This window comes from Taeniopygia guttata, chromosome 1 (assembly GCF_048771995.1).
Source record: "Taeniopygia guttata chromosome 1, bTaeGut7.mat, whole genome shotgun sequence".
Classification (NCBI taxonomy): Eukaryota; Metazoa; Chordata; class Aves; order Passeriformes; family Estrildidae; genus Taeniopygia; species Taeniopygia guttata.
Genome location: NC_133024.1, coordinates 105,172,509 through 105,199,311, shown reverse-complemented (window position 1 = coordinate 105,199,311; position 26,803 = coordinate 105,172,509). Strand labels below are relative to the sequence as shown.

Below are 26,803 nucleotides of genomic sequence, written 5' to 3'. Positions count from 1 at the left end.
AAACACTCCCCTGTTGGCTGGGACTGGGGGACCTTTTGGGTTTTTGGGTTATTTTAAATAAAGTCGAGTGTGTGTGTGCTAGGAAAACTTGAGAGTTTTTGGCTTTACAGCCACTCAAACGACATAAAGGGACTGCTGCCATTGAAAGGGTTCCTGGGACCACTGTGGTGGCTGAGAAGCTCTGCTGAACCAGCCCCAGAGATATGTGAATAGCAAAAGTCCTGGTGTGGGCTTTGAAACAGCTCAAATATCAGAGCTGGAGTTTCCATTTGAGAATACCCGAGGGAGGCTGGACTTTAGAATGACATCCATTTGTAGGCATTTAAAGTTTATCCTTTTAAAGGTGTGTGGAAATCAAGGGATGAAGCTCATCAAACTCAACTCTTGTGAGGCTGAAACTGTAGCGGGTTATGACTTGGTGTCCACTCCATCCAGGTGTAGGAAAATTTTGCTGCTTTATGACACAGGTGGCTACAGAAATAAAAATTTGGAATGTGAGATTCATACAGATGATTTCTATATGATGGGGTTTTGTGGATTAGGAAGCTTGGGAGAAAAAAAAATCTAGAAATTTGTCAAAAAATTGTCTAAAACCCCATGGCAACAGGATTGGAACTAGATTATCTTCGAGGTCCCCTTGCAACCCAAACCATTAAAGCATTAAAGTAATAAAACTAGATATGAAAAATTATGGAAAGCAAAGCCCAGACTGAGTGAGTAGTTGTCAATGTTCAGTTTTGCAAAAGTGAAGACAACTAATGTGTGAGCAATATATCTTAACAATGGCCAGGAGCATGAACAATGGTAGAGTACTTTACACATTGCAGGTAGAACACTCAAGTAAAATATATCAAATCATACTTTTTCAATGCGCATCATCTTTTTAAGTGACTCAAATTGTGAATTAGCTAGAGGAAGAAAGCAAATAGAATATTTTATGATGCTATATGTGGGAGAATTTCTGAATAAATCTTATAGTAATGTACCTACTTTCTTCCAACATGCAATTTTGAAGTTGCCAGAGTATAAATTACTGCTGGTGGTGAACAGGAACCCTAATTTAAAGAAACATTTTTCAAATCAGTTAAAACAATCACCTGATCCTTAACATTACTTAAGGAAGTAAATTTTATGCTCAGGATTAGGCTCTGGATAGTTGGCGGAGCTTTACTTTAAAATAATTAAATATGTGAAAAAGCTTCATATTGAGAAAAAAAATTAAAATAGGAACATAAATAACCCAAATTAAGAAGAATGAACAAGATGAAACTCTTTCATCCAAGGCAGGAACATATCACACTGGACATTTAAAAATTAGAAAGCTTTCTTCTCCCGTCTGTACAAGGCTTTCTTAAATTTATTTCCATACACATATATTTTAAAACCTGTACTTGCTAAAAGTTAATGTTCTTGTTACTATTTTTTTCTACCTGTCAGCTATGGTGTCAGAAATTATATGGATTTGTCTATTTGTATAAGAAAATAAATATTCCAAATGGTCTTCAAGACAGATTGCTCAGATTCAACATAAACACTAAATGTTCTTTTGAACATTTTAATGAAGTTTAAAATAAAGCTTGCATTTCCAGTAAGTTGCCAAATACTTCAGGGAAGAAAAAGTCCAAAAGCAAGTGTAAGATTAAAATTCTTGCTGAAGCTAGTACATGTTAGTAATTAAAAAAGACAGTTGGTTGCCTTTTTCATTTCCCTTTTTTTAAGCTTAAGAACCCACTCCTGCTGTGCAGAGTTTGAAGTCCATCCTGCTGCCTTTTTTTGTCATCAGTACTTTTGCATGCACACAAAGACACAGATTTAACTCTTTGAGGCTATTGAGAAAGCACACAAAGCTACAGGGCCCCAGATGTACAAATTGTAAGCAGTAATTTCTTTATATCTTTGTCCTATAAAGTTAAGCCTGCTTTAGACAATTAAGTAAGCTAAGTGATTTATGTGCTGACCTCCATTTTCTATCTGCAACCTTACTGGGTATTTTTGGGGGTGTTTATATGCATTTAGGGTTTTTTTTTAATCTTGAATATAGGTCTTCGCCATAGAGGTCAAACCTCAAAGATTGATAACAAATGAAATTTCTCATACCGACCTTCTCTCTTCAACTATCCTGACTAAAATATGTTGAATTAATTTTCTGGTTTCCTAATTATTTTTTTCAATTCCATCCCCAAAGAGATACAGAGACAAAGAAAAATTAGTTTCTGCTGTGTTACTTAAGTGTGTAACTGCTATTGAACAGTGGCAAACAAAGTGGTCTCAGCAAGTGTGTATAAAAAGGTAGGACTAATAGTGGTAGGCTTTTAAAAGATCAAAACTTGACAAGACAAAATTGGCTACTTGACAGTTACAGAATTGGCAATTAAAAAGAACACAGTAAGCATCCTATTTCTGAAGACAGGAACATGCACTGCTCTTTGATTAAAGCTGGCTTGTAGACTTTATACTTCATTCAACCCTTGCCACTTTGTATAGAAAGGTCCACAAAAGAAATAGCTGTCCACTGAAGTTTGAAGAGTGAAGCAAGAAGATGGAAGAAAAACTGTTTACAGTAAAACAAGAGGTCAGTAGAAGCTAAGTGGGTCTGTTATGAAACAAATAGAAGTTAAATATCAGGAACAAACTACCAGACAAGGTTTTACCAAGCTGTAAATAATTTTTCGTTCTATAAAGGTGGTAATTGTTTGCTTATAGCATAGAATTATACTGGTTGTTTTATGCTGTGATAGTATGTCACAAGCTTTATCTAATTTGCTTTTTGCCTTTCTCTCTGGTGTGAATTTACTGGTATGCTGAGCTGTGGATTGTATTGTCCAACGGAGTTAATTTGGATTTTTCAGCGTTATGCTTTATTTCTTCATTAGTTCTAAGCTTTCTTCTTCTTCTTCATCTCCATTCCTTCAGATATAGTAGACATCCACTACAACAGACAGCCACCTAATCCTGGCCCAGAGACTGTGCTGTACATCACCACTCACTGTAGGGCTGTGCTTCAAACCCCTCCCTTAGGTGACCTGAGGTGTGGCACCTCCTCCCGGCCTGCCCTGGAGTTCTCCACCCCAGAATTCCAATCCTGGGACTTAAGCTTAGTGGAAAAAAATACAGACCAGTGCTACCAAGAACAAAATAGCTCTGCCTCTCTCCCAACCTAGGCTTGAGATCTTGTTAAGTTAGAAATTATTTTCTTTCTCAGTTACTTACTCAGTTTCTTTAGGAAATTGTTGAAAAATCACTGAGCAAAGAGACTTAAAGACATCTTCACTGCAATTTATCAGAAAAATACAAACAAACCAAAAACTCCAATAATACCCATTCCTATTTGTGCTTGCATCTTTCTGAAAGGAATTTTCCTTTTTTTGGTGAGACAGGGAGAGGCAAATTTCTCTTCATAAGCAGTTGCAGGAAGGCATGCAGGTGAAATGAAAGTGTTGTTTTTCTGATGTAACATCCTCAGTCATCTTCATTTTCTATTTTTATAAATTCCAGAAAATTTTATTAATGACTAATGAATGCTGTGAACCCAACATGATGCTGGTCTTAATCATTAAATATTTCAAATGCAGCTCTCAGTCATAAGGACATGTAACTTCAGTGGCAAGTTACATATTTGTAGTCTCAGGTGCAAGAAATCTCACTAATGAGACAAATCAGTGCCTCTTTTTTATTGGTTTGTAGAAGATGAAAAGTTGGAAAAATTAAACATTTCTAAAGCATTCTTCATATTTTTTTCAGAGATTATTCTTAAAGGGAATTTGAATTATGTTCTCTCTCCTAATGCCTTGAGAGGCTACCTAGAACAGAGGCTAGACAGTATTAAAGGAATAAAGTAAATAAAGTAAAAATAAATTTATTGAAAGGCCTTCAAAGGATACAGCTTGGGTAGTACAAGAGCCTGACTGTGGCTCCACCCAAGATGAACCCAAGATGGACCCCAAGTCATAAGTTTTCACACTTTTCTGAATTTTGGCCCGTTTACATATTGGGGTTAATTGTCCAATTATATCTGCAGGTTATGAAGTCCCATCATTACAGTTTGTTCTCCTCAATTCTCTCTTGTTTGCACTTTTTGGGCCTGAAGTTGCAACAGTGTTCTAAGGCTGGAAAAGGATTGTTTAGTCTAACTAAACTGTGAAAAGAACTTGCTAACACTTTATATGAAGTTCAGAGTCACACACTAATGCTGTGTAGAATCTAGAAAATATGAAAGCTAAAACTTAAGGCATCACTCCAAGTCATTCATTCATAAAATGTTCCTATTTTATTCTGGATGGGATTTTCAGGTATAGCTTCAAGTGAAACTCAGAGAGCAGTAGTGTCCAGGTCTGAGGTACCCCAAAAGAGTCCGTTCAAAAGGACTGAGTACTAAACAGTACTCTAGTAATTTCCCTCTCTTCCTTTTGAGTTGTATTTTGTGTTGGTTGTTTGGTCTTTTTTTTTTTTTTTAATGACCTAGCAATCAGTAATAACTTCAAATGCCTTCATTTAAGTCTCAGCTTGTAAAAAAAATTTGTAGTAATTTTAATTATCTTTTTAAAAGAAATATCTGCACGAATCTTGGCTTTTTACATAGTGTACAAGTGATCCATTGACTTGCTAGCTGTCAGGGTGCTCTTTGTAATTTTCAGGAAGGAACTAAAAGTAAAACGCCTCAAGTTAATTCCAAGTCAAAGGGAATTTTAAAAGTCTAGATTTCTCTTGAAACAAAGTTGCTGAGGTTTTACCACTCATTGCCAGAAATCATTCTAATACTGTAACTGCAGCATTCTGATTGCTGTATATATTTCCCCATTACTTTTAGGGAATGCAGTCACATAAAATGTGACATTAAATAACTAAGAAATGGTATTTAGACTAATTATATTTTTTAAGTAAAGATGACATGCAAAGTCAGATTATGCAGAACAATAAATGAACAGGAGACTAAAGTGTTTATTGTCCCTGTTTTGAGAGGACCTGCAATGGAATTTATAGAAGTTTATTTTCTATTTTAATGGAATTAGACCCAAGACTTCTCTGGGTTATCCAGGGATAAAAGAGATCACCTTGGTTTAAGCTGGCATTGCCCTGCTGGAGACCTGAAGGATGACTTGCACAGGTCCTGTTGGTGTTCTCCTCTGTAATAGGCAGCCTACAGCTGCACACCCAGGGAGAGCTCAAGTTTTGGAGTTACTACAAATGTAGAATGAGACACACTGCAACAGCAGGCAGAGTACTGCCTGTCTTCTAAAGCAAGCCTTTTGTGCTGGGGGGAGTTTGTCAGATTTAGTCCCTGAGGGACTGGTATGGACAGCAGGGAAAAGTTGTTCTATGCAGTTTCACAGTTCAAGGAACTCTCTTTTTGCTACAGAAGCTTGTCTTGACTGTTTAGTGCTCATCAAACGTTTTCCTTCCTGCTCTTATATCCTTTTGAGCAGACCCTTAATCCTTCTGATTTTATAGTATTCACAACAGAGATTAAAGCAGCATTGATTGATAGAAAGCTAATCCTGGGCAATGGTTACTTTTCTGTCCCTGAATTTGGGATGCTGTATTTAGGTCTTAGGGATCACCTGCTGTTGTTGGTAAATCAGTGCAGGCTGTGCTTCAAAGCTCACATCTCATCTGCACAGGGCTTGGTGTTGTGCTGAGCAGACTGTGTGTCTGATTCTTGGAATTAACTGTGACAGCAAGATCATTTTGGCAGATGGTTGCTGTGGCATGTGTATAGGTATATTTGAAGGATGATGGTATTATTCTATTTTCTGATGATCATACCTTTGCTTATGAGAAAGCCTTTCCTTTTGTCTGTTTTTGTTTGTTGCTGTTTTGTTGGGTTTTTTTTAAATATGCAAATATATGAGTTGTAAAGTCATTCCTTGGTTGTTCTTTCTTTTTTCATTTCCTTTAATCTAAGATGACTTCTGCATACAAAGCATGTCCTTTGGCAAGTAAATGAATGTACAAAGAGGAAATGTAAAAGGTTTGCCATATTTCCTTTTTCATCAGCTCCTAAAATTTCCTCCTACAGACTATTTTATTTCATTTTGTTTCTTATAAGGCTGCATTCCCTTGAGATATTGTTTAAGCAGCAACTCATGTCTGCCCTTACTTGCATGTGCCCTGGGCAAACAGATGCAATTGCTGAATAACAGGCATCAGAATTCTGAGTGTCAGTGTTTGGTTTTCAGGCTTTCAGTAAGATTGCAAAGGGAACACAAAGCTCCACTGGGAAACTGAGCATCAGTATTTCATTTAGTGGTACAGTTAGATTATGAAGCACTGTGTGAAATGGTATTTTTTCAGAAAACTCACTGATGTGGAAAGGGAATTCTGAATTTTCTTTATTACCAAGTCCAATGTATAGAAGCTGTTTGAAGATTTCAGACAAATTCTCAAATTTGAATTTCAGATCAACCTCTTTTTTTCCCCTTAATTTTATAAAAAGTACTTTGGTACAGAGTTAAGATAAATGAAAAAGTTGCCTTTTTCAGGAAGCTCCTCTCTTATGAGGTTGGTCAGTCATGAAGTTTTCTCATGCTTAAGAGAGGAAGGTAAGCTTTTCTGTACAGACAGACTTTTTGTACTAATGTTAATCAGCTAGATTTCAGTTTAACACAATAGGCATTTCAGTTAAAAACAGTGTATCTGAAAGTAAGCTTTAATCTCAGTGAGACCAACCACTGAATGAGTGCATGATGCAGGTGCATTATTATCCCTTTTTCAGTGAGTATTTACTGAATAGTGACATTACTGTCAGTTATGCCATGAGATTTCTTTCTACACAACATTGATTGTATGTCAAATAGGTGTAGATAGAAGATAATAAGTGGCATTACACTGAATAGTGTAACAGTAACTATTGCTATGAGTGCCTTGAAGAATATTACATTCATCCTTTTTCAGCCATAGTTTGGCTAAATTAATCTTTTAAACCTCTGGGATTTCTTATACTCATTCCACTTGGTATGACATTTCATAAACTACTTCATAAATAAATTCTATTTTTACCTTGTCTCTCTGTCTCTTCCCTCACCTCTAGACTGAAATTCTTGTTATTAGGAATTCACATGCAGATATCAGCATTTAATTGTTATAGGAATTATTTTACATCACTTCCAATAAGATTGGAAATGTATCTTCTTTTTTCAAATATACAGAACATATTATATGTCTCTTCTTCTGTGCTTAGCTTTCTGGGCTTAAAACCCATACACAGGTCTTTTTAATTTTCTCATGAAAGCAATAATGACACTTCAAAGAGGATTATAGGAAAAAAGAGATCTTATTTCCATAGGGAACATGTAACTTCTGCATTCGTTTCTGCAAGCAAACTGTACTCCCTGACACAAAGGTGAAACTATCCCTCTGTGATCACTCACATATTACACAGTAACTCAGATACCCCTGTTATCATTTCCTCACATTCTTTTTCATTCACTTTTTTAGGTATGAAAGTATTTTGAATTAGTAGGTATTAAGATTTGCAGTTTTCTAAAAGTCAGAACATGATATAGTGCAATTGACAACTTTGTGAGAGCAGTAATTGCTGTGGATGCAATATGAAGAAAGTTACAAAGTTGCATTATAAGCAGAGTAGAAATAGTTGGTGTTAATCCCAAGGGAATGCAAAGTAGGGTTTTTTCCTAAAAGTGGTGCTTCTTGCTCTGAGCTTGATACACACAGATGTGAGAACTAATGAGTGTGTGCATTGCGTTTATGGCCAGGTTTTTGTAGCAAGGGTTTAGCTTGGAGATTTGGAAGAATCTTTTACAATGAGGGTGTTAAAACACTGGGAAAGATTGCTCTGAGAGGTATGGGAAGCCCCATGCTTGGAAACATTCAGGATATGGTTTAACAGGACTCTGAGCATCCTCATGTAGTTGAAGATACCCCTGCTCATTGGGAAAGGTTGGACAAGATGGTCTCCAAGTCTCTCTTCCAACCTAAGCCATTTTATGATTTTATGAAAGAGAGGAAGAGGTTTTAAGAGCTGAATTTATGTCTTATTATCCTAATCTTATTTGACTCATAATAAATTAAACTAATTTTCCCCAGCCAAGTCTGTTTTACCCATGATGGTAACTGGTGAGTGATCTCTCCCTGTCCTTACCTTCATCCGTGAGCCTTTTGTTTTATCTTCTCACCCTTAGCCAGCTGAGGAGGGCAACTGGCATCCAGGAAGGGTCAACCCAACACAGTGTGAATAAATAAGACGTATTTTTTTTCAGAATTGAATTAAATATGGGGCTTGTTTGTTTGTTTGTTTGTTATTAATGTGTCTTGTTTTTGCTCTGATTGAATCTGAAGAGAATCTGGGAGAAAAATTTTCAGATGTCAGCAATTCTGCTTAAACTGAACTTATCCTGCTTCTCCTGCCTACTGTTAGCAGGGTTCATACAAAAGCAGGTGTTGTTGGTATCTTTGGGTGTGTCACATGAATGTCATTCAGAAGCTTCTTGAATATGTAGTTGCTGCAAAAGCTACTGTGGGAGTCAAGCAGTTATAGCAAGTGATGTTTCCACAATAAGCGTATTTTCCATTTAATTTTTGTTTTCATTAAAATACAACTTTGTCTCTTGAGAAGTAGTTAGCATTTATTATGAACAATAAATTGGCAGTCAGTTGTTTTGTGTTGCAATCTGGTATGTTGTTTTTGACAGTGTCATTTCCAAGATTGCCTGTGGTACTATGCAGTGTTCTTCAGCACATTTTTTAGCTTTGGGTGATATAACTAATGTGGCTGGACTGCATGTTTGAGCAAATCTTCAGCTTTCTGGGCTACTTGAGCTCTGCTTCCAAGTGTATTCCTGCATTTTATGTATATGTGAGACCTTAGGTTATTTTATGAACTGTTTGCTGAAGAAGTATCTCTCAGCCAAGTGTTTGTGTCACATTTAGTGTATCATTGAGACCAATGAAAAGCACATATCCAAAACTTCTGGATATGACAGTGACTTTGATGTGATCAGCAGTGAAGTACTTGCAGTGTCCTGTGCCAGCAATTTATAAAGTGTTTGATGAGTAATCCTGACCATAAGAATCATAAAAGCAATCCCAGGGTGTAAACCTGGGATTGGATGGCATACTGTGGAGTGACAGTAGGTGAAGAGGCATATTTGATCTCTAAAGAAACCTAAGTAGGAACATATGAATTTCCTGCAGTATTTCAGATCTGCCTGATATAGTGACTTACTGACAAGAGTGAATTTTAGTGACTTACTGACAAGAGTGAATTTTGTCTTCTGAGAGCATATCTAAGCCCTGAGTTGTAATTTAAATTTAAAGAGATAGAGTCTGATTCTAGATGGGAAGGATGTTGTTTGCCTGTTTGTTAGTTTAATTTCATATATATTTCCTCTATTACCTCCTTTATTGTATGCTTACCTCTGTTCCTTCATTAGTACCAAGTCTACTTTAAGTTTAAAAGTGTGTATTTCACTTTTCTTACCTTTTTGCCTTTGGGTCTTGGAGCTGGTTTTCTTATCTGGATCTAGATGAAAATACTTACATGACTTGACCAGTATGACTTCTGAATTAAAATAACTTAATTTTTATTATGATAGTGAAATATTTCTCTTTTACTAGAATGGATGGAAGATAGAAGGAACAAGTGTATTTCTTTTCAATTGGTAGATTTGCGAAACTCGGTGATTCAAATTAATTGGCTTTTTTAATGTCAAACTGAAAAACATGAACAGATGTTAGTTTTCACCTCCAAGTAACTTGTCTCCTAAAAAATATGTTAAGATACAAGTTTATCTCATGTCAGACTTTGCTGGTGATATCATTATTTTTTCAGTGATATTTGCCGGTTTAGCCTGATACTGTATTTACTGTGGGAGTACATGCATCTTGCTAGTAAATCCAAGAAAATACCAAATACTTATTTTAGAATGTAAATCTTATTCAGAGACCCCTTGATACAGGAGTTCTGTTCAATTTTGCTTTTGAATTCTGGCTGCAGCTAAACATGGCTAGACTGCCACAGAGAGACCAATCAATATGATAGTTAAAGTTGCTATTTTGAAGGATATTGTTAAAAATTCTTTTTTCAGGTTCTGAACTTTTGCCAGTTATTTGCTTATTTCAAGAAAGTCAACATATATTATTAAAGCACCTAAAATAAATCATGCAGAACATGATTCAGCTGAAAAACATAAAGCTATGGAACTTCTTAGAGCTGAAAACTAATGAAGATGGACCTTTCTCTCAAACTGCTCACCAACGCAGCTCTCCAGTACGGCAGCAGTCGGAATGCTTGAACACCTCAGAGCGCAGGATAGCAACAGCAAATCAACATTTTAATTAATTTAATTCATTTGACCCATTTTAGTTCAGCTGTTGAGTTTGGGATATTGACACAGTACAGGTTTAAAGGTGGAAGCCCTGGTGTTGTGGTCCGAGTTGGTGTGAGCAGGGTGAGGATTTGGGGTTTGAGTGTCAGAAGGGAAAGCCCACGGAGGGAGGTGGTGGCATCACCGTCCCCACAGGTCCCTGCAGTTGGTGGCAGCTCCTCTCTGCAGCCACCCTGGTCCTGACCCTGACACCTCCTCCTGTTGCTGTGCCAGCCCTCTTGGCTCTTCAGGGCTGCCTGGGCCTCTGCAGCATTTGGAGGGGAATTCATTTACACAGGGAGAGGCCATAAGTGGGAGCTTTGGCCTGTTGGCTTCTCACTGAGTGTTTAAACACGTGGTGCCCCTCACACTGAGCAGGCTTGCAGTTAAAACATCATCAGCAAGATAAAACCAACTTTCCTCACGGCAGTTTAAACCCAGCTCATGTCAATGAGTAAACTGACCAACACTGGGGAATTCTGGTTTTTTTGTGACAGGAACAGCCAACATCAATTGTTACAGTGACTTTGATAACGCTTGACCGCTGCACAGCAGCTTTCTCTCTCTGTGGTAACTTTACTGGCATCTCCTGCTTAAAACTTAGGAGATCAGAAGATCCTGAGGCCACACTAACATGACCTGGATTTCCACTGAAAATCAGGATGAAGTGTATTTTTGATTTTTATGCTGCCCAAGTGCCTGCCCTTCCTGGCCCTTCCTCAGGACACCTCCAGTAGGGACAATTTGACACAAGAAGTGCAGAAGTGCTGGAACTTTTCCTACATTGCCCGCCAATTGACCTGTCCTTGATTAAGAACAGTTAATTGCAGTAGAGAACACCTGAAATAGTACAAATTCCTAACTGAAATCTAAATACCTATAGAACAATAAAAACTTCTAAAAGGAATTTTAAAACTATAATAATTATAGTTCTGCTTGATTCAGTTTTAATGATATGTAACATATGAGGCCTCTAGTTTCTGCTTTTTGTTTTGGGTTGTTCTCTTTTAAAAAGATTTTATGTTTCTTTAATTAACTGAGAATCGGGTTATGAAACTGGTGCACCAATTCTTTTTTTCCAGACATTAACAATGTTACCAATAAAAACTTTAAATGTGAGGATATTTTTTTAAAGAAAGGAAGACTGCAAAGATTATTTGTAATGGAATTATTTGTAATGCTTTGAACAGAAATAATTTTTTTAAATATAATATGCCTTCAATTTTTGTTTTAAAAGGATCTGAAAGAGGATTATATATGTTCATGTATTTAGGGAAGGATGAATGTATGTATAAGTATCATAGGTGCTAAAACATGAGCTACCTTACTGTTACATGTTGGTGTACTGTGAAACAAATATTTCTTTATGACAAATAATTTTTCTTCTAGAAAAGGTCATTTATAATTAACAGATATCACATATTTTTCACTACTGGTTGGTAAAAGAAGAAAAAAAAACTGTCCTTTTGTCATTCATAAGATTTTTTTTCTCCAGACCTAGAGACAGTTGTGTCTTTCAGCCTTTCCAGCTGTGTGTTGTAAAAGGAAATCAGTATTAATTTGAAGTACTGCAATGCCAGCAGAACTAAGAGAGGTAAATGCTCTGCAAATTATGCAACAGGACTTTAGGACTTTGCATGAGTAACTAAGTGGAAGTAAATGTTCCTGTAGAGGAAGATGCTCTTTGTGCTGTTACTGTTTGATGTCTCCAAAGTGAGGAGAATAAAAATTAGACATACTGAAAGTAACAGCATAATTATTTTGCTGCAGAAATGTTGCCAAAAGATTGACAAGAGTGAATGTGCTGGCAGCCTGTGCAGGTGGAGTGGGATCAGACATTTATTGAAGTACAGGGGTTGGGACGTGCATATTTGGAGGGAGCAGACCTCCTTCTAAAACCTAGAAAACTCTGCTGGTTTGTAACGGGCCTTACAGTTCTGCTTTCAGAAATTTGTGTGTATGATTCTATGCACATTTATGCTGTTTCCCTCCTACTCACTCTAATCTCAAATACAGATTTCAAAGGCAGATAGCTGAGCCCATTCTTAGACATCTCAGTAGAGGTGGCTGATTTTCTGACACATAGAACACTTGCAACTCCTACTTGAAAAATGTGCTTTGTTTGCCTTGTTGGATTGGCTTGCCTGAAAGAGTACAGGCTATGTTAGTAAAATACATATTTATATTTTACACCACACAGTAAAAGTTTTTCATTTCTGTGGCTACAAGGATTTTTTTCTTCATTAGTGTAACCTCAGACTAACATGAAGTTTCTTTCTATTTAGAGTTTCCATCCTAGATTTTCTACTAGAAAAGTAGACAATGAAAATAATAATTTCCATTGAAGTCACTATAATCAGAAGATGTATTTCTTTAGACAAGGATCAAATCCTAAATAAAACTATAAATTAAGAAAGATTTATTTCTTTAATAATTTGGGTTTTTATTTTATATATTTGTTCATATTTTCATCACATGTAAATGAAGGCAGGAGTTTTTTCAGTCTTCAAAATAAAAAATCTAAGAAATCCACAAATTCCTTCCAAACATGAAATTAGCTAATAATTGAATACAAATTAATTGGTAGAGGTCTCAAAAAATTTATTATTTCTCTATGGTCAAGGGAGGGATTTTTGCCCATTATGCTATGGGCAAAATGTCAGGTCTGTGAATAAATATCTGCACACTAGAGACAAGTATATGTTCAAATAACTGGGTTAGTGCTCTTAAATAGTAACTATTTCAAAGCTGAGGTAGCCCAGTGTAAATGAAATCAAGAAGCCCACACTGCATTTGCAGTGTACTGTCAGCAAGAGATTGCTGCATCCTTAGAAGTACCATAAAGTCTCTTGCAATCTGAATACAACCTAAATTGAAGGCTCTTTTTCCTGTTTATAAAAATAATAATTTCTGAAAACATGGCTCAACTTGCTGAAGAAAGCTTTTTTTAATCTTCTGTTTGCTGAAAGTAGCATTTGAATATGAAGTTTGGTCATATCTTTATTCTGGGACGTGTAGAATTTTAAAGCCTAACAAAAACCCAAATAGATGCAACTTACACAGATTGCTTTCTGTAGAGCTAAGTTATACTTTTGGCTTCCATTCATCAGCACTTTATTCTCTTGTAGAGGATTAGCTCTTACCTTTTTTTATCTTGAAAAATATGTTGGGAAACCAGAAATGCCTTAATTATATTCATAAGCTTATCTTCACAATGGAAAAGACCTTTTTATCGTTCTTTTTAATCAAGTCATTAGCATGAACCTCAGAGATGTAATCATACCAGACTGGAATTGGGGTCATGCCATAGGCTAGCTGAATAGGAGGCTTTTTGGCATGGTGATGTATAGCCATTTCACAACAATGTGAGTAAGTCAGTAAGTCTGCCCTTTAATTATATTTTAAATCTCATTTGAGAAGTTTTTGTCATTATGTAAATTGTTCAGTGAATAGTCTCATTCTAAAGACTCAATAAAAGTTTTGCTTATGGACTGGGAGAGAAAATTACTTAAAAGCTTGATGGGGGAATGGGGAGCATCAAAGAAAGAAAAAAATCCAAAAACCAAATCCAACAACCAGCTTTTAAAAGAACTATGACATTTAAAAGAGACAACCTCCGAGGACCAGAAATGACTTGCAAACCAGCAGGAATTCTTCACCGGTATGTTTGTTCCATCATCTATCTAAATCATAACATCTTCAGATACAAATGAACTTTCAAAAAGTATGCATTTCTTTCTGTTCCAGTGGTAACAACCAGCCCACAAGAAGAGACTGCTGTAAAGCCTAATGCAAACTGGCTTCTACTGCCAAAAAACAATAGATGACAATAGAAACAGATCAAGTACACCTTGCACTGAATCTTTCACTTAAAATGCATTTGGCTTGCTGAACCCTTAATTCAACATCTCCAGAACTGTAGCACTCACAAAACTATTCCTCTGTATAGCAAACAGGAGGATAAGCTGTGATCCTGAATGGTGCCATGTGCATGGATTTCTGTGACTCCAAAGGCTACTGGAGTGTGCCAGGGCACTGAAAAAAATGTCTCAAATTCTCTAAACCCTCACACAGAGTTTATACTTTAGGCAAAATCAGGAATTTAGATGTAATTAAATTAAATCAAGTGGGATAATTGATTTGAAATCCAATTGCTAAACTGGTAATATATGCTTTACAGAGCTGCAAATAGAAAACTAGGGTCTTTTAATTTCTTTAAATTATTGCATAATTAACTTTTTCTACCTTGTATAAAAGACAAATGTTTTGTCATCTGTGCTGCATTGATTTCCATGTTTTCCATGACTTACCTATAGTCCAAGAAATAGAACAAAATCCTTCTTTATAGGGCTTCATTTTACTTACAGACCATCAATCCCTCTCTGGTATATTGCCAAAATAATGGCAGATTTTGACATGTGTCATGTCCTCTATATCATGTCTCTATATTGCATGTGGGATATGAAGGATATTGACACTAATTAATTGTCTCTGCTAAGGTATCTCAAACCACATTGAATTCTTGCAGGACTAGCTGTGCTGGGTGGAAGCTGACAGAGCTTTGAGTGCATGGGATTTCATAGTAACAGCTCAGCTGTGCTTAGCAGGGCTCTGTGTAAAATAAAACCTGTAGAGCCACAGGTGAATTTATTCTGCCTACCAAAGGAATTAGGGCAGTGAGGATCTGTGCTTCTATGGAGAATGGGAGCAGGAATTCCAAGATGGATAAACTCAGTTGGGCAAGTGAGAAATACACCATCCCCTAGCTTTTTGGCAGCATTGTGTGTGCTCACCACGTTAGTGTATGTCTCTGAAATCATGTGTGGTGGGTGCAAGAGCTCAGAAAAAAAGTGAAACAGCCAGAGCAACTTTCCTCACCCTGTTTTGCCCGACAAGATTGTTTTCCTCAAGACAAAATGCATTTAATCTCTCTATCACTCTTGTTCTGTGTCTTACTTGCACACTTAACCTATAGAATATGTAAGCACACATGTTTAAATGGGTAGAAACCTCTAATACACATTCAGTTAAATTTTTGCAATCAAATTTTATGGTACATTTTGTCATCTAACTGTATAGTTCATCTTAATGAAGAAGGACTTCGGTCAGCAACTAATGGATTTGCAGTTCTTTCCATGCAGTTCAGCTCACTCTAAGAAGCAACTTGTGATCAAAAAGGTACTTTTCATTTTGCTCTCTGCTCTTTTTAAGAGCAGATAGCCAATCTTTTTTCAACACAGTCTCGGTAATAATAACTACAGAAAAAATGCAGCATGCACTTCAACTGTAACTCAGTAGAATTTTACCAGGATTGATTTTTTTACCCTCTAGTAATTTCATGTGTTTGAACACATTAGAAAATATGAAAGTGAAATAAATAATATATGTTTAATCTATATGCTATGCTTCTTGGTATGATATGTAATGGCAGCATATTTTTGCAAATATTTTAGCAATTTTTGAGATTAAATAGCTCTTCCTGCTTTATTGTTGTCAAGAAAAATAATAATTCATAAATTATTCACATAAATCCACAATGTGGATTTATTTATTTCAGAAAACAAGTAAAAGGTATATAGATCTTTTTTCTTATATGTTCTCTGCTTCTCTTGGGATCTGTAAGTGTCACAAAGAAAGGTTCTGAAATGCACCAACCTAAATGGAGAATATATCATTGATGTTGTCTTGCTGCTTTGTTGGTGTAGGCTTCCTGCATAGCTGCAGTAAACTGCTTCTGGGAGCATTAGAAGAAGTTCAGTATACACAAGTAATTTGGAATAAGGAAAAATCAGTCTTGGATATTAAGCTTTTGATAAGAATACTTCACTTTTCATGTTCATTGACCACTTAACTGTCCAGATGTGTTGTGACACTACATAGTATTCTGAAATTAAAAAAAGGATGTGGCTTGCTTTTATTTTCAGAATGTGTGTTCTGGAGAAAGAAATAAAATGTGTAGGCTATAAGACACATTTTCTAAACACAAGAAAAACATGGAAAGGTTTTTTTCCTTAAATTTTGTCTTGTATATTGCTATGAATGTATGTGTGGTGAAACACCAAGGGGGCATAGATTTGACAGCTTCCTACTGTGAATAGTTATTCAGCATATTTCATGGCACATGTTCTTGCCAAGGAAAGGGAACAAGTTTGTAAGTTTGGCATTTCAATCACTACCCTGAAAACTAAGAACTCTGTGCAACAGCTAGTGCATGTAATTCTTTTGTCCAATAATAGATCATTGTTTATTAAATGTAGGAGAACCTTCGAACTATACAGACATTAACAATTATCTTTCTTTACTGTGAATTTTATCCTCTCTTACACATTGTTTCAGCTGTTTATATCAGTATTGTTATACTTTACCTAGTTTAAATAATATCTCCAAATACATACATGGGAGGAAAGAAATTTGGTAATAGAATATTCTTCTTTCAATTAAACAAAAATGAAGTATCACAGCTGGAAGTTGAAACTAGCAACAACCAGACTTGAAATAAAATCAAAATTTTCAAGTAAGAACATTCATACCTGGAATATTGTACATTTTTATGTACCTTAATAATGCCATTTTAAAAAATATAAATTGTCTGGACAATGAGAAATAAATGTATATTTGTAATACAGTTGTATCCTGCAGAGTTACCTCTGATATACATCAAACTCAATCCTAAGTACTTTACTACTTGAATGACAATAGATAAGTAAAATAGTTGGAGAAGGATTCTTACTCTGAACCAAAGATGTTGCTAGCCCACCTTAAAACTTCCCCAAGTGCTACTCTAGTCATTGCTGTGAAACGTATCCAGTTAAGGACATTTGGAACAGCAGTAGGTGAACAAGGGCAATCTACTCATGATTCAGTGCAGCTAACATTGCACTTAAAATAGAATAAAACCAATTCAGTTAAGAACACACCAAGTAAACAGATTCTGTATCCCCCTCTTTCAAAGTCGTTCTTCTGAAGAAAATTGCAACAAATTTCCATTGGGGACTATCTGCGATTCTCAGTTAGTGCTGGGTCTTGTTCTCAAATGCCATAAATCATTTCCTCTTCCCCACTTTATCTCTAGCACTCCTATTTCAGGCAGCAAGAAACCACCACGAGAAATCTTAGTGCTCCAACACCCCAGGAGAAAATGTGGAGCTTTATTCACTATTCATTATTTCTTTGTGTCTTTGTGTGCTTCTTTGTTTGAAAGTAAAAGTACTTTTGTGCAAATGTGGCTGCATATAAAGTACATGTGCGCTCATTCATGTAAGTGTTGAAATTATTATTATCATTATTTTTATTCCATTTAATGACCTTGATTCAACCACTGTTCTCTGCAATGAATCTGACCTTGTGGAGCTGCAGCATGCAAACGTCTTGGGGAAGGGCAGCCAGCACACAAAGGCTGCATTGAGTGTGTGGGCAGGCAGGAATGCTGGTACCAGGCAGCTCTCGAAAGAATGTTCTTTTGGCAGAAACAGCCGTGCTAAAAATGAGGGGGAAAAAATGAATTCAAAATTTAGAGCTGGCCTGCAGTTACGAGGCGATAAGAAAAGTTGGCTGTTCAACATGAGCTTCCAGTTGCATATTCTAGGTCCTTGCTATTCTCAGGCCCTCCTACAGCCATGGCCCCAACCAGTGTTTTGATACAGCACAAAGTGGCTGTTTATTGCTATTGACTGCTGAGGCCTGTGCTCCAAAATGCGTTCTGTCAACAGAATGTAAGTGAACTTGGCATTTTAAAGCCTGGCTGCTGCGGGCTCCTAGATTCCTTGGAATTGCCATGCAGCAGGACCAGTGTTGCAGTCCCCAGCTCAAACTGAAAATGTTGCACAGGAAGACGTATCATGTGCAGGTCAGATTTAGCTGAGATCCTGAGGATTTTGTGTTTCTTTGCTTTTCCCACATCAGCGCAGTTGATATATTTTGTCCTTGCTTTGTTGCCTGTCAAAGGCTACTTCTTTAGCTTTCTCAATTTTGTTTAGTGTGCTCCGTGTGGGAAAAAAGGTCATATTCAATGCAAATGGACTTCATGTGAAAGGGAATCATGGCTTTGTATACAGGACTTGATATTGCTGTAAAAGGAGTAATCAAAACCTGCGCTCTGTGTTGCACTGAGGATTTTTCCACTCTTTTGAAAAGTGATAATTTCTGTGGATTTTCAAAGAAATCAGATATATTGTTTTCTATTGCTTCCGTAGGAGCTACAGGCAGAAATTGATGCTCACACTGACATCTTTCACAGCCTGGATGAAAATGGGCAGAAAATCCTGAGATCCCTGGAAGGCTCTGAGGATGCAACCCTGCTGCAGAGACGCCTGGATAACATGAACCTCAGATGGAGTGAACTTAGGAAGAAATCTCTAAACATTAGGTAGGACCTGAACCTAAGCAAAAGCCTACCATCGGTGTATTAAATGGGGTGCTATAATTTATGAGTAAAAAGGTTTAATTTGGCTTCTGTTAGCACTGTTTTTATTGATTTTGAAATTATTTGTGCTGCTTTGTATGTTGGCTTAACTTTGTAAGAACAATTAGGTTTTTGGGTGTGAAAATGATAGTAGAGGATTAGGGTTTTAGGCGCATTATGAAGTTCTGTAATTACAGAAGGAAACAGTAACTGTACCCCCTCTAAATGTGGGCTTTTTCTAGAATTGGGTATGACTTATCAGTGAGTCATGAAAGAAAGTCATTAAATAGCCAATATTTGTGATAAGCTTCATTTTAAAGACTGCTATTTCCAGTGCAAAACTAAAAATATCCTCACAAATGAGAAGAGAAATTATTTAAGATTTTAACTGTTGTCAGAAAAGTGGGCAAAATTGCTAAATAAAATCTAGGGGTAAAGAAATCCATAGGTAGTATCATGAGGAAACACTTTTGTTTGCAAGGAGATATATAATAAATGGTAACGTTACAAATTATCAAGTGGTCATTTAGGCTTCAATGGACTGAAGTTTTCATTTCAAAAGAAATTGTCCTGGAAACTTTTCTCCAGCAATACGGCTTTTGCAATAGGCAACCCAGCTCAGTTGCACTCAGTCTTGGGCATTTTTTTCATTTTCTCACTTGCTGTATGTTGGTGATAGTTCAGAGGGCAGCAAAAGACAGAAGTGTTTTCCAAAGTAATGTATGAAATATTAGCTTTTTTCAGCTCAGGTCCTGAGGGAGGTCAGGCTGTGTAATGACAAAAACCATCTTCGTATCATCAATCATTAAAAATAAATGAAGTCTGTGATGTTGAAAAGATATTCGTAACCAAAAAAAGAGAGACATATTTCTTCTTTCTTTTTTCCTTCTGAGGAGCAGAAGAAGTGGAATAAAACCCTTCAAAGTGTCCGAGATTTTTTTTGTTCACATGCATTTTACCCATGAACATGCTCAAATACAGTGATTTTTGAAATAAAAATAAATAGTCAGTTGTCCAAATATCAGTAATTAAATGTATGGGACTTTCTGTCCTGCATTTTTCACAGTTTAATGTATTGTTGTCATTAATTGAGTCAGAACCAGTAAACCCCAGTTATATCACAGTGGCTTCCTTCATTGCACATTCAAAGCAACAAACCTTCCTCTAAAATGTGCGCTTCCAATCAAAGGCTTAAGGTCTTCAATAACTTATTGATTAGGATAAGAAACAATTCTTATATTCTCCTACATTCAGTTTAAGTGCTGCTGGCCACCAGACTAAATGAAATGGCTCTTCCCACTCTGCCTATTTGGAGCTCTTTCTATCCATAGCACAGAATGGTATAGATTTCCTCATAACTAGCAACGCTTACACAAAAGAGGGATTAGAGAAGACATATTAAATGTTCTCCAGACACCAGTCCCAGATGTTTCTTTATTTTGTGTCATTTTTAGTCTGCTGAAATAGAAGACCCATTCCATGGATCAGCTTGGGTGGGTATTCTTTTCTAAATGCATTAGATAAAATATATGGTAGATATTAAAGAGAAATCAAGCTCTTTCCATTCCTCCCTTTCTTTCATCCCGGTATGTCAGCATAGTTAACTCTAATAAACACTTTATTTCTTATAAATATTTTTTAAACTGTTTCATTATTATCTCTTTTGTCTGCACACCTTGGACACAATCATAAGTACATGAGTGTATGCATATAATGTACACACACTGGTGTGTGCATGCATAAGCCTATATTCCTGAAGATGAAAGAAGAGCAGAGCAAGACAGGTGCTGGGAAAAAAAAAAAAAATCACCCAACTGAGGAAGGTCAGAGCACAGCAGCAGTAACAGAAACCCTGCATTTTTCCCTGTAAAGCCAGGGGAAGCAGGGAAGAAGTGTTTGCTTCTATTTGCTGCCCTTCTACAGAAGAGGTGGAAGCTTGCCTATGCCAAGATAAACACAAGACGAGGCAAATAGCCCAAATCAGAAACTTGTCTCCTTGTCTGTCTCCTGTCCTGAAATCCTGTGGTCCTTGCTCTGGTTGTTTCCTCCTACAGCTCTCCATAAATATCCCAGCTTCTCTCCCCCTTGCTCCTTTCAGAGGTATCATAGAATGAAAGAATGGTTTGGGTTGGCAGAGACTGTTAAGATCATCCAGTGCCAAGCCCCTGCCATGGGCAAGGACACATTCAGGTTGCTCAAAGCTACATCCAGCTTGGCCTTGAACCCTTCCAGGGATGGGGCATCCACAAATTCTCTGGACAATTTGTTTGAGTGCCTCACCACCCTAACTGTAAATAATTTATAACATATAAATATATATATATATATATATATGTATAGATAATCTAAATTTTTTAGCTTGCAGGGCCCTCTCCAGACTTCACTGTCTGCAGGACTGGCCCCTCCCTGCTGTGAAGCAGTTTTGCCCCAACTCCCAGATGCTCTGTGAGAGAATAGATCAAAAGGCCAGGTCTATGAGTATCTTTCACATGTAGGATCTATGTGTGTCCTTGACATGTGTGTCCTTTTCTCATTTAAGCCTGAAAAAAGATTTTTTTCCAGTAGCTCACATACTTTGAGTGCAGCTGAATTTTCTGTCAGCGTGTGGCTGATCTGCCCCTTTCCTTTCTCTTTCCTTGCCACTTTACCTGATGTAAGAGGTTGGAAAGAAGACAGGATTCACAGAGCATTTCAGAGAAATGCAACTTTCCCTACTTTCATCAATTCATCATTTCCATATCCAAACTAAGTAATAAGGTTTGCAAAAATGCTGAGTCCATATTATTCACATTTCTTTATAGAACATTATATATAAGGTATGGGAGTAGAATTCTTAGTGTCAGAAGAAAATGATTTTATGTGCAATCACTGTAGAAGAAGATAAATGTTATATGGATGAAGCTAGAACTTAAACAGAAATGTATGAAATAAAAGAAAAATTGTCTTTATTTTCCAGCACATTTTTTCACTTTACTGTTATGTAATACTCCTTTGGTCTGAGTTACTAAGAGGATTTCTTATGTTACTTGGAAGTGAATAAGGATTTTTTTCCAAACTAGAAAGTAAAAACCAGCATATTCATAAGTCCAGAAAGACAAAATTTTAGTGGGGTTTATCTACAGTACAGAGAAAATTCAATATTTTATCAGTCCACCCACAGAAAACAGTTGCTGAAATTTAGAAGCTCAATACTTGATCCCAAAAAACCACATTTATGCATATATAGAGGAAATTTTTAGAAAATGTCCTTATGATGGAGACTTTTTTTTGCATTAAATGATATTTGTCTTTTCATTTTCCCAGTGTTTTAAATAGTTTCATTCACACCTCTGTTTAAATGACATTTGGCTAGATAGTGTATGAGGATTCTATTTGCTTTAACAATTTCCTCATGACTTTTTTTAAAGAATGACATTGGTTCTCTTATTTTAAAAAATTAAAAGAATGAATCTTGTGTAAGTTGAATGGTTTGTGTGGTGGTTTAACAAAATGCTTGGTCTTCACTTAACTGGGAAACTACTCTGTACATTTCAGGTAAATAATGTCCTAGTAATGACTACATTTCTCATGCTAGTCCTGCATAATATTTGTGCACTTCTAGTGAGACTGACAATTCAGCACAGCCACAACTCACTGCTGAAGAGGGAAACTAAAAAGCAAAAATCCCCAACCAATCAAAACCAAAAATTCAGGAGATATGAAAAAAAGCCAGGACTGTGGAACCAAATTTAAATCAGTGTTGCCAGAATCTAATTCAAAGCCACTGAAACTATTTAAAAATCATTAACTTAATGAAGCACTGGGATCTTTCTCAGTAAATAAGCTTGTACATTTTGGGTTTTACTTCCACTGTGCCTGAATGTATCTTGTATTTAACACATGTTTTCAGATCCCATTTGGAAGCCAGTACCGACCAGTGGAAGAGATTACATCTCTCTCTTCAGGAACTTTTGGCATGGCTGCAGTTGAAGGAGGATGAATTAAAACAGCAAGCACCCATTGGTGGAGATCTTCCCACTGTGCAGAAACAGAATGATATTCATCGGGTATGTTGGTGTTTGTTTTTTTTTTTTTTTTAAATTATCTTTTGGTCATAGTTTTTCCTTTGCAGGCTAGTGCTGCATGACACAGTCCTTGTTGGAAAGAATTACAGCTATAGCTTTCAAACACAGCAGAGAAAATCTGCCTTTTGGAGAAGGAAGTGTTAACAACCATGACCTTCAGAGACCCATCACAGGCAGATTTCATAGCCAGAACATGTAACCTAGCAATTTTTGAGGATTAAATAAGTAGTTCTGATTTCTTTCCTATATCAGGCATTCCAACTTCATGTATACTTTTTGACACCTTATTTTGGATTTTGGGAACATTTGTGACAAGAGTAGCTGGTATCATCTCTATTGCACAACCCTGCACCATGAAACTGCTGTGATAACTGTCTGTGGTTCATACTGGTTTCATCAGGGGATTCTTCTGGAAATTCTTATGGGGGACCATTCTAGACTGAGAGGGGTATTAAAAAACAACCTAAATAGAGTACTTGTACGGGAAGTTGCTTTTTTTTTTTTTTTAACCCACCAAATGAACACCTCCAGAATAATACTTCAAAATAATTCTTCATGAAACTGATTTTTTGTTGTGGTGAGGGTATTCTTAAAGTATATCTTCTGTGTTTAATCAATTCACACCAGTCTGATGCTAACCCAATGTTTTCTTTCACTTGAACAGTCTTGAATTTCATATGCCATTGAGGTCTATTCAGGTCTGAACAAGAAATCACAATTCTAGTATCTGTTGTTCAAAATACATTCAAGCTCTCCTCTCCTTCATCTCCATGTGTCTTTAATAAAAAAAAAATAATGACATCATAGGAGGTTTTTACTTCCTGTTTGATGTCCGATTATGCTTCAGGGTTCTATCTGAAAAGTTACTTCAAACAAATGTAATTTTTATTGAAAAATCCAAATTATCAGTCAGTCAGCTTGATTTCATGAGAAAAGAATATTCCAAATCCAATGATCATCCTCTCAAAGCATTGTGCTGTATATATGTAACTTCCTTTGTGAAACTTGTCACAAAAGGTATTGTTTCTGAAGTTCCTAAACATCTGATTTTATTACTTAATGGAGAAATGTGAAATGGTGCTTTAAAACAAAATAGAATCAGTGTTTATTCTGTACATCAGGTAGCTGTGTATAAATAATGCTCTAATATATTGTCTTTTCTCATGGGGAGGGACATATTTGAAAACAGATAGTGAGATCAAATTTGCAAAGCGAACATGACGTATCTTGTTGCTTTAAGACCCTGGGTTTGGGAAAAGTCAGGAAGTACAAGTCATACTTGGCTTTTTCTGTAAGCCCACAGGCATTCATGTGCTGCAAATGATGGGACATAGTGTCAATGTGGTTTGTCAAGGACCTATCTTCACTGAATGACTGAGAAAGCAAAAGGGAAAGATGAACAAAAACATATCTGTCTCTCTCAGTGGCAAATTTTTCTAAGATAATATAATGCTTTTCTGCAAGGGACATCTTCGTCACATTTCCTAGGTCTTCCCTCTGGAGATGTGATGTGTAGGATGTGTCTTTCTCGCAAAATTTTATGTGGGACTTAAAGCACCATCACAGAGACAGTAAGGTGAAAACATCCATGACTTTACAGGGCAGCACATTTCCTTTTTTCACCTTTCCCCTAAGAAAGTTAAGGCAAGTGCTATATATAACCATGAAAGTTAAGAGAAGCCTGAGGTCTGTTTTAGCCATAAAGTAGCAACTTCCATAAAGTAGTTTAAAAGCCATCCAGAATATCAGGATGAAAGAAGAAATATAGATGTTGTTTTAACTCAGTGTGACATTAGCTCAAACTCTCCAAAGACAACTCTTGAGCCAAAACAAGAGTTAGAGAGAGATTTCTATAGAATTGTTACAACAAAACCTTTTGCATCTGAATAATATTTAAGTATTTGAAAACATTTTCTCCTAGACAGAAGAAATATTTTTTCATCTAAAGAAATTGCTTCTTATAGTATTTTAATATTACTTATCACTTTATAAGCAGTTTAAGGGTTTCCAAGAATTCATCATAAATGTGGCAATTCTTCAGCGGTGAACTAAATGATGTCTCTGTAACACACCAAACAAATGAAGTATTTAGAATTTTTAGGGATGAGAATTATAATATAAAAGTAAGATACCATAGGGGCAAGATGACTTCATAAAATAGATTTCAATTCTATTTTTTAATTTCTCTGCCACTTTTGGGTACATAACACAGAGCTTTGGTCATCCTGTCTAGTATCAAAATTAGAATTTTTTGTTCCTTTTACAAATACTTATTTTTTCTTTTTCCCATTCTGTAGCACTTCAGAAGTATGAGTGTAGCTATGCTGATTCCCTGTGGAAAAAAGAAGAATACAGAATACATGAAATCAATTTGCTTTGTCTGATCTTTAAATATCTCTGACAGAGAAGGGAAAACCAGTCAACATGGAAGTTGACTTCGGGTTGCCGTTGACAAAAATCTATGTTTGCAACGTCTTGGTTGGTTGGTTGATCAGTTAGTTGGTTTGCTGGTTGGTTGGTTAGTTGGTTGGTTGGTTGGTTAGTTGGTTAGTTGGGTGGTTGGTTGGTTGGTTTGTTGGTTGGTTGGGTGGTTGGTTGGTTGATTGGGTGGTTGGTTGGTTGGTTGGTTGGTTGGAGTTTTTTTCCCCCTTGGCATTACAGACTTTGTCCCTCTAAAAGTTTCTTTTAGAAAAGCAGATATACAATGGCTATATCCAAATGAACAGCTTAGCTGATTTCTGAACATAAGAAAAATGTTTTCAAATGTTTCCACAAGTGTACAATTATCTAGCTTAAAACTGGAGCCCAGTACAGGAAAGCTGGTTTTGAGAGTTTGGGCCTTTGCTTAAGGGCAGAGCTCTGCTCTCAGGGTGTTGGATGTGAAACTAAAGAGTAGTTGTGTGTTGATCTTGAGAGAAGGTAGCTGCTGACTCTTCATTTTATTCTCCTGAATGTCACTTCTGAAAATTAGTCTTCAGTAGACTAGAGAAGCATCTATCAGATATGCCCAATCTTTTAAATGACTAAAACTTCCAGTTTTGGTCTTTCTTCATAAGTACAATGTTTGGTTTTCCTTCTGTGAATGATAGTTTTTGTCAGGTAATGCCAGAACTGAACCCAGCTAAGTTCTTCACTTGATAAGAGAATAAGCCTCATCAAGAGAACACTATTTAAATGCAGTTGAACTGATTCAATTGAGAAATAGCACAATGAATGCAACCTGATTTTATGCCTGGATCCTTTTTCTAAATAAATGTTGCAAGCTGATTCTTTGCCCTTAAAGGTAAAATTTAAAGAGGAGCAAACATATTTAACCTCTCTATCATTCAGGAGATCATCTGGAATACCCCAGAGATTCATAAAAGAGATGAAAATGAGTCAGTTCTTACCACTTGAGTGCTCCTAGCTGCCAAGATTTGCCTTAAAAATTTTAAGAGTAGGATTCAGATGAAAATTTCAAATGCTTGAATCTATGCCAGAGGAGAGTTTAAATTCAACTGAGAACATGGGTATCCATGCAGTTAAAATCATTGTTGTGTTATAACTGTGAGGTGCTTTTTAGACAAGGAAATTTGGAATGTATCCCAAATACACCCACATAACTGCTATTTGTTTGAACTTATACATATAGTTGGTCATTTTTTCAATTTTAGGCATCTGAAGAAATTGTCTCTATTCCAAAGTCTTAGAATGTGTGGGGAGAAGTGGTGGTGGTGTAGTCAATGATAAAAAAAATAATCCTGTTCTTCAAAACATTATTTAATTATCTTACATTTTTCTTTGTTTTACTAAGTATCAAAATATTGCTTTAGTGAAATTGAATTAACAACTGTGTGCATGTTACTGTTAATATAATTTAAGTAACTCAGGCAACATGCAGATAGCCTGCTATGTCTTTCATTCTTTTAAGAGTTGCCTCATTTGCTGTGTAGTGATTTTATTAACAGTGTAAATAGCATTTATGAACATAGAAAGTACTTATTAATAATTCCATGGAAACCCTTTCAATGAAACCT

At 36.3% G+C, this 26,803-nt stretch overlaps 1 protein-coding gene across 23 annotated transcripts in view; it reads left to right on the top strand.

The window, feature by feature from the left end:
* DMD (dystrophin) overlaps positions 1-26,803 on the top strand; it is a 1,135,802-nt gene that overhangs the window by 922,248 nt on the left and 186,751 nt on the right. For 21 of the 23 annotated variants that reach the window (XM_072937290.1, XM_041719931.2, XM_041719926.2 and 18 more), the window contains 2 exons: positions 18,515-18,687; positions 22,613-22,769. In XM_072937290.1, coding sequence (XP_072793391.1) covers positions 18,515-18,687; positions 22,613-22,769 — 330 coding nt within the window. Of the gene's footprint in view, positions 1-18,123; positions 18,169-18,514; positions 18,688-22,612; positions 22,770-26,803 lie in introns of those variants that run through there. The other 2 variants (XM_032751583.3, XM_030287261.4) reach the window with 1 other exon arrangement.